The 13488-nt window shown below is 43.5% G+C and overlaps 2 protein-coding genes across 3 annotated transcripts in view; one reads left to right on the top strand and one right to left on the bottom strand.

Annotated features, from left to right (window-relative positions):
• The window catches only part of NDUFAF2 (NADH:ubiquinone oxidoreductase complex assembly factor 2), a 56739-nt gene extending 45231 nt beyond the window's left edge, over positions 1–11508 (bottom strand). The window contains exon 1 of the mRNA XM_058044428.1: positions 11307–11508. Coding sequence (XP_057900411.1) covers positions 11307–11433 — 127 coding nt within the window. The 5' untranslated portion in view covers positions 11434–11508. The remainder of the gene's footprint in view (positions 1–11306) is intronic.
• Positions 11509–11651: 143 nt separating this feature from the next.
• Positions 11652–13488, top strand: part of ERCC8 (ERCC excision repair 8, CSA ubiquitin ligase complex subunit) — a 29986-nt gene continuing 28149 nt past the window's right edge. The window contains exon 1 of one of the 2 annotated variants that reach the window (XM_058044066.1): positions 11652–11773. In XM_058044066.1, coding sequence (XP_057900049.1) covers positions 11697–11773 — 77 coding nt within the window. In that variant the 5' untranslated portion in view covers positions 11652–11696. Of the gene's footprint in view, positions 11774–11991; positions 12131–13488 lie in introns of those variants that run through there. The other variant, XM_058044067.1, reaches the window with a different exon arrangement.

Here is a 13488-nt window from a genome sequence, read left to right on the forward strand (position 1 = left end):
GGCATATTTAAATGGGTTTTTTTTCTTTGCAGTCTCCTGGTACTCTTGCTCCACCAGAACCTTTCACAATTCTCACACAGCAATGAAGAGAATGCACTCCTCTAGTGCATGAAGGAGGCTTATCTGTTTTTTAGCTTCTTTCAAACACAAAATGAAGGCTTGTTGAAAGCAGAAGAAGGAATAGATACAAAAAAGTCAATTTAACACTGAACTTGCTGTGCCTGGTTGGCCTTGGGCTTGTCTGAAAAAGTAGCAGCCAGCACCATTTGGAGTGAGAGTGCAGGACCATCAAGTAGACAACATCTAGTATCTTTAATTGCCTAAGGTTTTGGAGGTGTTATGTCCTCCCCACCCCACATAACTGCTACTGTTAGTAACTGTTCTTCTTTAGAAATTAAATCATTCCTGATGTCTGCTCATGGGAGCAAGTGTTCTTTTAGTACTCTGTTATCTGGATGCATCTGCTCCAGATAACAGCCACCAGTCTGGAAAACACAGATCTTGACATTCCGAGTGTCTGGGAACTTTATTTCCGCCTTCCTCAATTCCTAATCAGTAGGTCTGTTTCACAGGTGAAAGATCAGAAACAGCCAGCAGCCTCCTTCAAGTATAAATTTATTGTACTGAAGATGCTGAATTAAGACACAACTTCTAATTCCTCTCTTATGCACTGTACATTTGAGAAACAGTATCAATATTCAGCTGATTTAAGTTTAAATATGCAGCAATAAATTTACTTACCAACCTCCATGAGCAACCTTTATACAAATCAGATATGAACTATACTCCTGGATTAATTCCTCCCCCTGATTCAGGCAGAACCTTCACCTTGCCTGCTATCAGTCTTTGGGTAGCACATTATAATCCAGAGAGCAAAACATGATATCAATTTGTTTATCTGAATTTCTTCATTACATTGTGTATCTTGGGTACTCTTTGCCATAATGAGTCACTGGTAAACAAACAAACAAATAAATAAATAGGGTTTGCGTGGCCAGATTCTGTTAGTGGAGGGGATGCCTCTTCCCTGAGAAGCTGTGAGAAACTCCCGCATGTCTGACAGAGGCAAGGCCAGACAGCTCCAGCACAGACCCACCACCAGACAAGGCCATGCCCATCAGCAGCCCTGGTGGCACCTCTGGTATAAGACACTTTACAGAATTCACAGAACAACTAGGTTGGAAGAGACCTTCAAGATCATCAAGTCCAACCCATGCCCGGACACCTCAGCTAAACCACAGCACTAAATGTCACATCCAATCTTTTTTTAAACACATCCAGGGATGGTGACTCCACCATCTCCCCAGGCAGACCATTCCAGTACTTTATCACCCTTTCCATGAAAAACTTTTTCCTGACATCCAACCTGTATTTCCCTTGGTGCAGCTTGAGACTGTGACCTCTGGTTCTGTCAGCTGCTGCCTGGAGAAAGAGACCAACACTCACCTGACTGCAACCACCTTTCAGGAACTTGTGGAGAGTGTTAAGGTCACCCCTGAGTCTCCTTTTCTCCAGGCTAAACACCCCCAGCTCCCTCAGTCATTCCTCACAGGGTTTGTGTTCCAAGCCCCTCACCAGCCTTGTTGCCTCCTCTGGACCTGCTCGGGTGTCTCAAGGTCCTTCCCAAACTGAGGGCCCAGAGCTGGACACAGCACTCAAGGTGCTGCCTCACCAGTGCCGAGTACAGGGAAGGGTGACCTCCCCGCTCCTGCTGGCCACACTGTGCCTGACACAGGCCAGGATGCCACTGGCCTGTATGGCCACCAGGGCACACTGCTGGCTCGTGTTCAGCCGCTGTCACCAGCATCCCCAGGTCCCTTTCTGCCTGGGCACTGTCCAGCCACACCATCCACAGCCTGTAAAATTACTGGGGGTTACTGTGGCCAAAATGCAGGACTTGACAACTGGACTTGTTAAACTTCATCCTGTTGGACTGTGCCCATCCATTCAGTCATTCCAGGTCTCTCTGCAGAGCCCTCCCACCTTCCAACAGATCGACACACAATCCCAGCTCAGTGTCATCTGCAAATTCACCACTGAAAGCCTCAATCCCCTCATCCATGTCATCAGTAAAGACATTGAACAGCACTGGCCCCAGCACAGACCCCTGAGGGACACCCCTGGTGAGCAGCCACCAGCTGGATGCAGCACCATTCACCAGCCCCCTCTGGGCCCGGCCATCCAGCCAGTTCCTAACCCAGCACAGAGTGCTCCTGTCCAAGCCGTGGGCTCCCAGCTTTTCCAGGAGTGTGCTGTGGGAGACAGTGCCAAGGCCTTGCTGAAGTCCAGGTACACAACATCCACAGCCTTTCCCACATCCACCAGGCAGGTCACTTGGTCATAAAAGGAGTCCAGGTTGGTCAAACATGACCTGTCCCCCCTAAACCTGTGCTGGCTGGGTCTGACACCCTGGCCATCCTGTGAGTGCTGTGTGCTGGCACTCGGTGTGAACTGCTCCATAACCTTACCTGGTACAGAGGTCAGGCTAACTGGCCCATAATTACCAGGATCCTCCTTCCCACCCTTTTTATGAATGGCAGTCACACTGGCCAGCTTCCAGTCCTCTGGAACCTCACCAGTGAGCCAGAACTGCTGGTAAATGATGGAGAGCAGCTTTGCAAGCTCATCTGCCAGCCCCCTCATCACCTGGGACGGATTCCATTTGGGCCCATGGATTTAGGAACATCCAAGGGGCTCAGCAGTTCTCTGACTGCCTCTCCTGGATAACATCTTCATTCTGCTCCCTGATACCATCGATAAAATAGTTACTGCGCAGATGAAATTGCAACCAGAGAAGAATGAGAATATGTGAGAGGTAAGACTCTGCAGACACCAAAGTAAAGTGAAGAACGAGGATAAGAAGGTGTTCTAGGTGTGAAAACAGAGATTTCCCTGTAGCCCAAACTTATTCAGATATGAATCTTTTGAGGGTCTTCTTGTGGTTATTTGGGAATATCTCATTCCTCAAAATTCACTTTTATGGTCCCAGATCTTCTGATGAATCTTCTTTCCTTGAGAGTATCTCAAATATGTGGTCAGGTCATGATGCACTTCTCTTTATCATTCTTTACTCCAGCACTCTATCTGTGTTCTCAAAACTAAGACATCAACTAGTACATAATAATCACTAGTATAAATTAACAATGAAGCATTAGGTGTCACAAGACTTATTAGTCACAACAGGGAGTTAGCACAAGGCCACACTGACCTCTGGTATTTGTGCTAAGCACTGTCTGGTACAAAACTAAGCATTAACGACAGGTCATTCACTACTGTGTGAGAGTTAAAAGAATTTTCCAGCATCTTTCCCACTGCTACACAAACTTCTACTTGAAGAAATATCACTTGTTCAGTAACATCTGTAGTTGGATGTTTTGTTCAATGGACCTCCTGCTACATATTGCCATGTATCTTTCCATTCCATCTTTCTGTTTGTAGCTGGCTGCACTAACTTTTCTTCATCCTGGAGTTTGATATCCCTCTAACAGACAAAATATCAATCAGTACATGTGCTTAATCATTCCAAAGCTAGTGACATTTTCAATTCCTACAGCACTGACCAGTGCCTGCAGAAGTCTGCCAGAATCCACCTTTTCTTTGACCTCTTCTAAAAATTTCATACTGACTGCAATTCCTGCTGATGGCATCTCCAGTTCATCCAGTGTAAAGAGGCAAATCACTCCTTCACTTCAAGAAGGATGAAATAACATGGTTTTCGTACACAGATGGCTATAAACAAAAGACATTTAGAATTTAAGATCTCACCTCTTTATCTCATCACTTCCACTCCCTCAACCTGTCACATTCCTTTCTCAATATTCTTCCCTTCTGAACCTCTGTGCCCAGAGCCTGAGTAGGAAACCGACTCCACCTTTTCCTCAAAGCAAAGCAGTTCTTGTATCGGCAAACCTGATGTTAAAACTCTAAAGCCCCCGGTGACAGAAACTTTGTTATTTTAAAGATTTATAAAAAGTCCAATAAACTTATTGCACCTAATTCTTTACCACCTCCTCTATTCTTCAGGAGAACCTTAAAAGGTAACAGAGGCCCATAGGGTAGTATGCCAACATTACTTAGCTATTTTTAATCTCATGTTTTCTCAACTGCAATCTTTTGTTAAGCTCTTTGTCATTTTATCTTTTTTAAAATGACACCGCTGGTGGGTAGCCCCAGCACTTTCATTTAAATGCCTAATTTTGTTTGCACTCTTATTTAACAGTAACAAACAATTCCAAAAAAAGGATACACCAAATTAGGTACCAGCAAAAATGGACACTGCAAATTTTCACATCCAAATCAGAAGTAACAAAGCATGTATACAGTACTTAAAATCTTTTGTTTACCCAAATTCATTTATATAATGTGCTGAAATTAATTATACACACACATAATAGGAAAAAAGTTCCCTGTACCTGCTACTGACTACTTACACTCTTTTCTGTAAAATCTGTTCTTCCATTTCCCAATGTAATTTCAAACCCTAAAACTTTAAACATAGGCGATTTGTTCTTTTTATGCATATTAATGATGGATTGTTTTCCTCCTTTAGAACCAGAAAAGTAAGTTGAATTCTCCTTGTATTTCAGACTAATGAAACTAAAAGGCATGGAATTTAGTCACAAAGCAGGCATGATGATTTACCAACGGTCCTGATTGATCTAATAATCCTGTTTGCAACACACACAGCCCAATTACTCTCAGTTCTACACGTGTTGGTTGTTCAAATCACCATGATTAATATATTGTTAAGATTTTTCTACCTATTGAAAACATCTGCGTTTATAGCACTACACTATCTTTTTCTCTCTATACACCATAGAAGAGAGTTACTAATACATGGAAATTTAAAAATTTTTTTTTAACTATCTGATTTTTTGGCAACTGAAGAAACCTAAAAAAAAAGATACCCTCTCAAATACCTCTTCATACACCTCTACTGAAAGAATCAAAACAGCTTTTCAAGCTAAATGCACAATAATTAAATTACAAATGTACAGCATACGAATGTTAGCAGCAGCATGCAGAATTCAAAAAGATCAGCATCTCAGTTTAATACCAATATACACGCTGAAGATCAAACCTGGCTGTAGCAATGGCCAGATAATATCCAAGTTATTACCTGTCCACATGACTACTTATTGCTATTCCTTGTTTTTCAAGTCAGAGAGATTAATACCATGCCCCTTGCCAGTTTGCTTCTGGCAACTAGAAGAAAAACATACAGAACAGATTATCATGAGTGCTCTCATGTGGCACATCCAGGAAAACAAGGGGATCAGGTCCAGCTAGCATGAGTTTAGGAAAGGCAGATCTTGCTCGACCAGCCTGATCTCCTTTTATGACCAGGTGAGATGCTTAGTGGATAAGAGAAAGGCTGTTGGTGTCACCCACTCAGACTTCAGTAAAGCCTTCAACATGGTGTCTCATGGCAATCTTCTGAAAATGCTGGCACTGTCGCTTGGACAGATGCACTTATCTCTCTAAAACTGTCTGGATAGCTGAGCCCAGGGAGTGGTGGTGAATGAAGTTCAGCCCAGGGAATGGTGGTGAATCCAGCTGGTGGCTGGTCACCAGTGGAGTTCCTCAGGGCTGTGTACTGTTTCTCTGTTCTATTTCCTTACTGATGATCTCAATGAGGGGATTGAATATGCCGTCAGTGAGTTAGCAAATGACATCAAGTTAGTGGGAGCATTATCTCTTCAAGAGATCTGGGCAGGCTGGATCATGGGCTGAGGCCAATGGTGTGAGGTTCAACAAGGCCCAGTGCTGGGTCCTGCCCTTGGGTCACAACAGCCCCAGGCAGCTCCACAGGCTGGGGCAGAGTGGCTGGAAAGGAGCTGGGGGTGCTGGTGACAGCAGCTGGACATGAGCCAGGCTGTGCCCAGGGGCCAAGAAGGCCAATGGCATCCTGGCCTGGATCAGCAATGCTGTGGCCAGCAGGGCCAGGGCAGGGATTGTCCCCCTGTGCTGGGCCCTGCTGAGGCCACAGCTCCAGTGCTGTGTCCAGGGCTGGGCCCTCACTGCAGGAAAGGCCCTGAGGGGCTGGAGAGAGCCCAGAGAAGGGCAATGGAGCTGGGGCAGGCTCTGGGGCACAAGTGCTGTGAGGAGCAGCTGAGGGAGCTGGGGGTGTTTGTCCTGGAGAAAAGGAGGCTCAGGGGGGACCTCATCACTCCACAACTGCCTGGCAGAAGGGTGTAGCCAGTGTAATGACACCACTAGAGGAAACAGCCCCAAGTTGCACGAGGGGATGTTCAGGATGGACAACAGGAAAAATTTCTCCATGGAAAGAGCTGTTAAACATTGGAATGGCCTGCCCAGGGAAGAGGTAGTGTCAACATCCCTGAAACTTTACACAAAACCACTGGACATGGCAGTTACTGCTGTGGTTTAGTTGATATGGTGGTGTTTATAAATAGGTTATAATACAGGTTATTTTATATATATATATATATATATATATATATATAAAAAATTAAATAAATACATATAATATAAAATAATATAATATAATTATAATATAATGTAATATAATGTAATATAATTATAATATAATATAAATATAATATAATATAATATAATATAATATAATATAATATAATATAATATAATATAATATAATATAATATAATATAATATAATATAATATAATATAATATAATATAATATAATATATATTATATTATTAAAATTATATTATAATTATAATTTTTAATATATAATATATATTATTATATATATAGGTTATAAAAGTCTTTTACTGTACCTCTTTAAAAGCCTTTTTCATACCTTTATGATTCTATATCACCACAAACAAAGATGGGTATTTTCAAATATTAAAGCTTTTATAATCTGCAATGAGCTCTCCAAAGTGTAATTGCTTTGCTACATAACAAATCACCCAGACTGAAAAGCCGTTTTGTCATTCCAGAATTACTGCCCTAGAAACTAGCAATCTGCAGTGCAAGTTTTACTTCTTTACAAACATACATACACACAATTATTTTAGAACTCTGTTTCTGTATTCTAAAATCTCTCCATAAAGGAATACTCAAGACAGCCGTCAGTACTTGCTGCTCTGTTTTTAAAACAATGTTGCCACCACCTGGACAAACCTCTAACTGACAGGCATTGCTGCGGTGTGAGAGTCTCCATGGAAAAAAAAAACCAAACAAACTAACTCTCACTTTCTCCACAGAATTATTTCCATAACCAAGATAATTAAATAGTCTAAAAGTTGTTTTTCTACTCATGAATGAATATTCAAATTCTGTGTTTCATTAGTATTTTAATATTGGACATGTAAAACTAAAATTTATTTGCTTTTCACCAACATTTGAAAAGCTAACTTGAGAAACTACTTTTTATGTTCAGTAATACGATGTACAATTATCTGCAGTTCTCAATAATCAGTTTACAAATGCTTCATACAATCACAACCAGTTTCTGTCTCTTCGTCAGACTTCATTCCTGTTAGCGAGGAAGCTAACATTCAGACTCAGAAGAAAACCATAGCTTTTATCTTTGAAGATATGCTTTGGAGATTTGTTGCTTCTTCCACTCTCTGCCATTCATCACAAAGCATTACAGGAATGTGTCATTCTAGCCTTCAATAAAAAGCTGCATTTTATAAAAGATTTTGAAATAAAGTAGAAATTCTACTCTAAACTTCTGATGCACAGGAAGGTGACAGGCCACTACCTAAAACAGGAAACAAAGAGCAACTACAACTATCATGGAGGATTCCTTTAGTCTCAACAGAACCTTAAGTCTTTCTAACTTTCATTAAAAAATGTACATACTTCTACTGAAGACTGGATTCAATCAGATATAGGACAATTTATATATATATATATATATATATATATATAATGCAACTGAATACTTAGTACTTTTCCTTATATAGGTTCTTATTTAATTACACATTTTTTGTTTGTTGAGAATTTACTGCACAAGATACAGGCTTATGCAAATGTGAGTGGCTATTTCACGCGAAGAAAATGTTTCCCACAGAAGTCAGTGCTTGTACTCAATTATTAGCAACAAAATTTACCGCTGAAACTTGGTAATGCCACATGTATTTCTCAATGCTATTTGATAAGACTACTGAGAAACTTTAGCTCATAGCATCAGAAGCTTAGGCCACATATGGGCCCTAATGCAGAGCCTGTGCAACATATAAAAACCTACGGAAAACAGAATGCTTCCTACTTTTCCAGCAATTCTGGTAAGCTGAGAGTCCAAATCAAAACAAACCTGAGTCTGCTGCTCCCGTGAAGAGAACTTTTAACACTCTTACATCATCTATGAAATAAACTGACTTCTTGATGAAAACCTACTGTTCCTATAAAAATTTGCATATGGTGGTACTTTACAGTGCTCATTTTAACTCTTAATCATTACAATACATGAGTGCAAATGAAGATATTGAAAATGTGCAAATATAACCTGCTCAGCCTTTTGATGAAAAAATTATATACCAGATCTTGAGTATTTAGGGCTCCTTCCTGCATTTTTAAACTAAAATGGTTATTAAGAGTCTTTATAAATTATTTTCAATGAAAAATAGAATCAGCTATTTCCAGCAAGACATATTTGGTTGGCTGTAAGAGTAAGAAGTCATTAGATTCAGTGAAGAAAATAATGGAAAGAAGTAGAAAAAGAGTTAAGAAAAATTTGAGTGCCAATATGGAGGGAAAAGATCCTAAAAAAGTAACTATAGTGCCAAAAGGAATATGGGAGAATTCAAAATTAGAGTAGTTAATTTCCTGAAAGCACTTAGGAAACTCAATATCAGCCACTTGTATACATTGACCTGCTCCTACTGTCTCCTACTACAGACAAGGACTCGGGTTCCAAAAGTGTTTTGGACCCTGAACTCAAAGTAGAAGAGCCCAATTCACAACAGACAGAAAGAAAACATTAATTCATCACACTGTCCACTATTTCTGTTCCAAAACCCTGCCAAAGACCAGGGCAGGCCAAAAGAAAGGTGTCAGGCAGCTTCTGATCAAAGCAGGAGGTGACACAGACACTACTTACACTATTTGCTCTCACCTTCAGCTTAAGGTGGGATGTTGGTCTGAAACAAAGCCCAGCCTGTCCTGATAGACCTACCCAGTCTAAGTCTAAGTGAAGAGAGAGAAAGCAAGACCTGCCTGTTTTGCACACTCTGCAATATATTGGATCAAAATCCAGTACAGTACAAAGAGATCAAGCACATCAGGCCTGGCACTGTGATAGACCTACTCAGTCCTCCCTAAATCCATAGGGCAGACAACAAAGCACACTGCAGACACACTGCAGTGACCTTGCAGTGAAACCTGCCCACAACAGCTCACTGGTCTCATCTACAACTCGTTTTCTTTCTAGTGTTGCTCCAATCCTGCACTGTCTCTATATGGTTAGGACACTGGGTGAGCTATGAATTATATATGCAGCAGATCTTCCTAAAGTACTACGAATAATGCTGCCCAACACTTGAAAAGAGAGCATTGCTTTCTCAGCACTTTTTAATTCCTAGTTTCTTTTAAAAACAAACCGTCAGAAATTTTTAGTGTATATTTTAATTCTACTTTCTATGGACCTTCCTCAATCTCTATTGCCTTTGCAATCCATATCCTTAAACTTCTTCATAAAGTTATTAGAGCCCACAAATTCCAGGTGTGACCCTGTTTGTAGAGCACAGGGCGCTGCTCAAAAATGTTGTGAGAGGCAGTTGGTTACCACCACCCACAGCAGTGGTTGCAACCATCTGTAATCACATCAACTAGTGTCAGAATGATTTTCCTGCTCAGCCACAAGCCTGAGGCAGAACTGGCATACTCTCCTGATCTGGAATAGATGAAACCTCATATCTTTTCTATACTGGCACCACAAGGATGGCCATTCATAGAAGCAAAGGCATAAATTACAGTGGAAATGAGTCACCAGTGTGAGGGGAAATACAATCTCCTACACCCTAGTAACCCCAAACAACAAAGGTCAGGGAGCACTATATCTTAAAACAATAATGAACATTCATGAGGCAGTCTATTTTGTAGGGAAAGTGGATGACAGTCTCTCATTTCAACTGGAAATGGAGGAAGAAAATGGGTATCCAAATTAAGAGGTCACAGAAATGGAATTTGTGGCAGCACAATACTTTGATACATGCTGTGCTACAGAAAAAGCAACATTTGAACACTTTCATTAAAAACCAAAATCACATCGATTTCTTCTTTATTAGCAGAAGGCATGCTTATTTCTTTCAGAGTTCTGTCATTCTGCTGTTGCTGAATGATTAAGGTTTTTTTAGAACAAGCTAAAGCAAGCGACAAATATACAGAACAAGTGACAAATATACAGAAAAAAAATCAGAATTTTCATAAGTAGTATTTTCACAAAATCACAGCAGTATTATGTCCCATACGAACTCCCCTATTCTCTATTTACATACAGAATAAGGGCATCCAAACTCTTGGAACATGGGCAGAAATCTAGAAAAGTATTTTCTACAGCAGTGGCATAAATGTACATGCAAGAATTAATTTCATGGAATTAAATAACCAGTTAGGTTGGAAAAGACATCTGAGATCATCATGTGCAACCTACGACCAAACATCACCAGGTAAACTAAACCATAGTACTAAGTGCCATGTCCAGTGGTTTTGTGAAGAGTTTCAGGGACGGCGGCACCAACTCTTCCCTGGGTAGGCCGTCTCAATATTTAACAGCCCTTTCCATGGAGAAATTCTTCCTATCGTAATCCTGAACCTCCCCTGGTGCAACCTGAGGGTATTTCTTCTGGTTGTGTCACGGGTTGCCTAAGACAGCCGACGCCCGGCCACAGCCTCCATTCAGGCAGCTGTAGAGTGATAAGGTCCCCCCTGAGCCTCCTTTTCTCCAGGACAAACACCCCCAGCTCCCTCAGCTGCTCCTCACAGCACTTGTGCCCCAGACCCTGCCCCAGCTCCATTGCCCACCTCCATTGCCCACCTCTGGACTCTAGCTTCTAGCTTTTAAAAGCTTATGCAGAAGCGCTCCGAATTACCAAGAAGAGCAAATAATTGCTGCCTACCTACCTAGTACAGGCTGCGCTCTGAAACCCTCCAGTGAGTGGCTTTACAGTTTTTCTGACATTAGAGCACCAGAAACCCGCACGTGTTTCCCGAAGCGCGGCACTTTCCTTCCCTCTACTGTTCAGCCGCTAGAATTTTTTATCAGCCGCTCCGCCGGTTGCGGACAGCGGTGGGCGTGTGAGGGGCCGCTCAGGGGCGCCGCGCACGGCTTCCCCCGGGCCCGCCTGCCGCCGCCGCCCCGGTGCGTACCTGCGCGGCTCTCGTACTTGGGCACCCGGTAGTACTTGTTGCCAAACTGGTCGGTGCCCACCAGCTCCTTGGCAGGCCCCACGAGCCTCAGCCGCAGAGCGCGGAGAGCCTGCAAGGCGCGGCTCATGCCGGGATCCCGAATGGAAGGCCGCGGCACCCCGCCCGCGGACACCGGTACACGGGGACACGGAGCCCGCGTCCCGCCCCCGCCGCCTCGCGCCCGCCGCTGCGCAGCGCCACCCCGCCCCGCGCGGCCGAACCCGCCTATGGGCGCCGGGCGCGCCAGCAACGCCGCTGGCCATTGGCGCGGGCCGGCCCGCCCCGAGCCAATCCCGGCCGCGCCCGCCACAAGATGGCGGCGCGGCGCAGAGCGGGCCCGGCGCTCCCGCCATGTTGGGGCTCATGGCTGCTCGCCAGGCCGGGCTGGACGACCCCGCGCGGCTGCGCCGGGCCGAGCGCACCCGGAGGTAGCGGGGCCGGGGCGGGTGTCCCTGCGCGGGGAGGCCCCGGAGCGGCAGCTCCTGGCTCCGCCCTGCCGCGGAGCCTCGCTTGGCCCGGCCCGCAGTGGGGCGGCCCGGGGCGGGGTGAGGGGCTGCGCTGCGCTGCCGCGGCCCCCGTGTGCGCGGGGGCCGGGGCGGGGGAGCTGTAGCCGTGGGTCGGCAGGCATGGTGTTTGTGTACGGTGTGCTCAGCCCTGGGCGGAGTGTGCGCGGCGCTGTACGCTGTGCCTCACTCCCCGCGCCGCGGAGTCACCGCCCTTGCGGTCGGCGCGGCTCCTCCAGGGGCTCGCACTGCGCGCGGCTGTGCTCCGCTTGGAACAAACAGGTGTTTGTGCCCTCCTCTGCTCGTCCTTCCTTTTCCCAAACCCGGCCTTTTGGCAGGTTGAAGAAGAATCAGATGCTGGGGGTTTCTTAGCAGTTTTTGGGGGAAGTGATGGCAGCATAGACGGATTTGCTAACATTCCTGCTAAAGGTTATAATGTGATATTTGTTCAATAGCAGAGAATCTACTTTGTAGGTGTATTTCAAGATAAATCAAATAAAGCCTATCTTAGTTCAGTTACACAACTTCTGCATCTGTGGTGGCGATTTATGGATTTGTGACGCTGTATCATTGTAAAACAAGTATTTAAAATTGAAATTAATTTTGGTAGCTGAGGAAGCTTGTTTCTGGGTGCATTTTGACAACACAGTTATGTCCCTCTGTGCCCTCAGCCCTCATGTAGCATTCAGTGTTAAGAACAGTAACCCACTGGACGAACTTAACCTTTCTTGGACAATTGTCTGCGTAGCATTTTTCTTCCTGAACTTTTTTATTTTGACTTAAAAAAGCAAAGGTAGTTTTAAGTGGATTTTATTTGTAGCTGCATTTTGAAGTCATATATTTCAACACATTTCCACAGGGGGATTTCGTGTTTCCTGAAATTCCATCTGTAACTCAAAGGTTTTAAATTGGATATCTTGTGTATGTCAGAATTCTTATTTTAGGTGAATTCTTGCATAATTATGTTTCACATAGTTTAAGAGAGCTTAAATGATTTGCTGCTTTTATAGCATGTCTGCAGACACGATAATAGGGGCCTGCCTGTAGCAGCTTAAGGTTCTCACATCAGGATTTTTTGCCCCTTGAGCTGAGGCTGAGTAGGGGCACTCTGCCTCACAGCTCTTCACTTACTTACCTAGTTATGTTTCTGTTGTGGTGGTGTTGAGCTTTGTACTAATTGGTGCCGTGGGAGGCTCTGATCATGTTGCAAGGTTAAATTTTCTATCAGGTAGTATGACTTAATGAAGCAGAATATCTCTTTTTTGACTGTGCAATATTTACATACTCAAAAATACAAGCTAAGAGTTGCAGGTCAGAAAATATTGTTGTGAAAGCTTCATCATTGGGGGTCGCCTGGTTTTTATTTAGTATTTCAGAAAATATTGCATACAAACTTAGTTTCATTAAAGGAAATACTTTAAACTTGGTAAACTAAATTACTTTGTCCGCTAGGTGTCCGTAGTTCCAAGCAGGATGAAGCCTGAAAGGATGCTACATGATGAAGCTTCAAAGTAGCCAGTATTCTCGTGGTGATTACAAGCTTCTGATGTTTCTTTGTCTTAGTGTTTTCAAATTACATTCCAGGTTTTGTTTAATATGTTGACCCAAAATGCAGTTTTCCTTTTTCTTTGAGCCCATTT

This window comes from Melospiza georgiana, chromosome Z (genome assembly GCF_028018845.1).
Source record: "Melospiza georgiana isolate bMelGeo1 chromosome Z, bMelGeo1.pri, whole genome shotgun sequence".
Classification (NCBI taxonomy): Eukaryota; Metazoa; Chordata; class Aves; order Passeriformes; family Passerellidae; genus Melospiza; species Melospiza georgiana.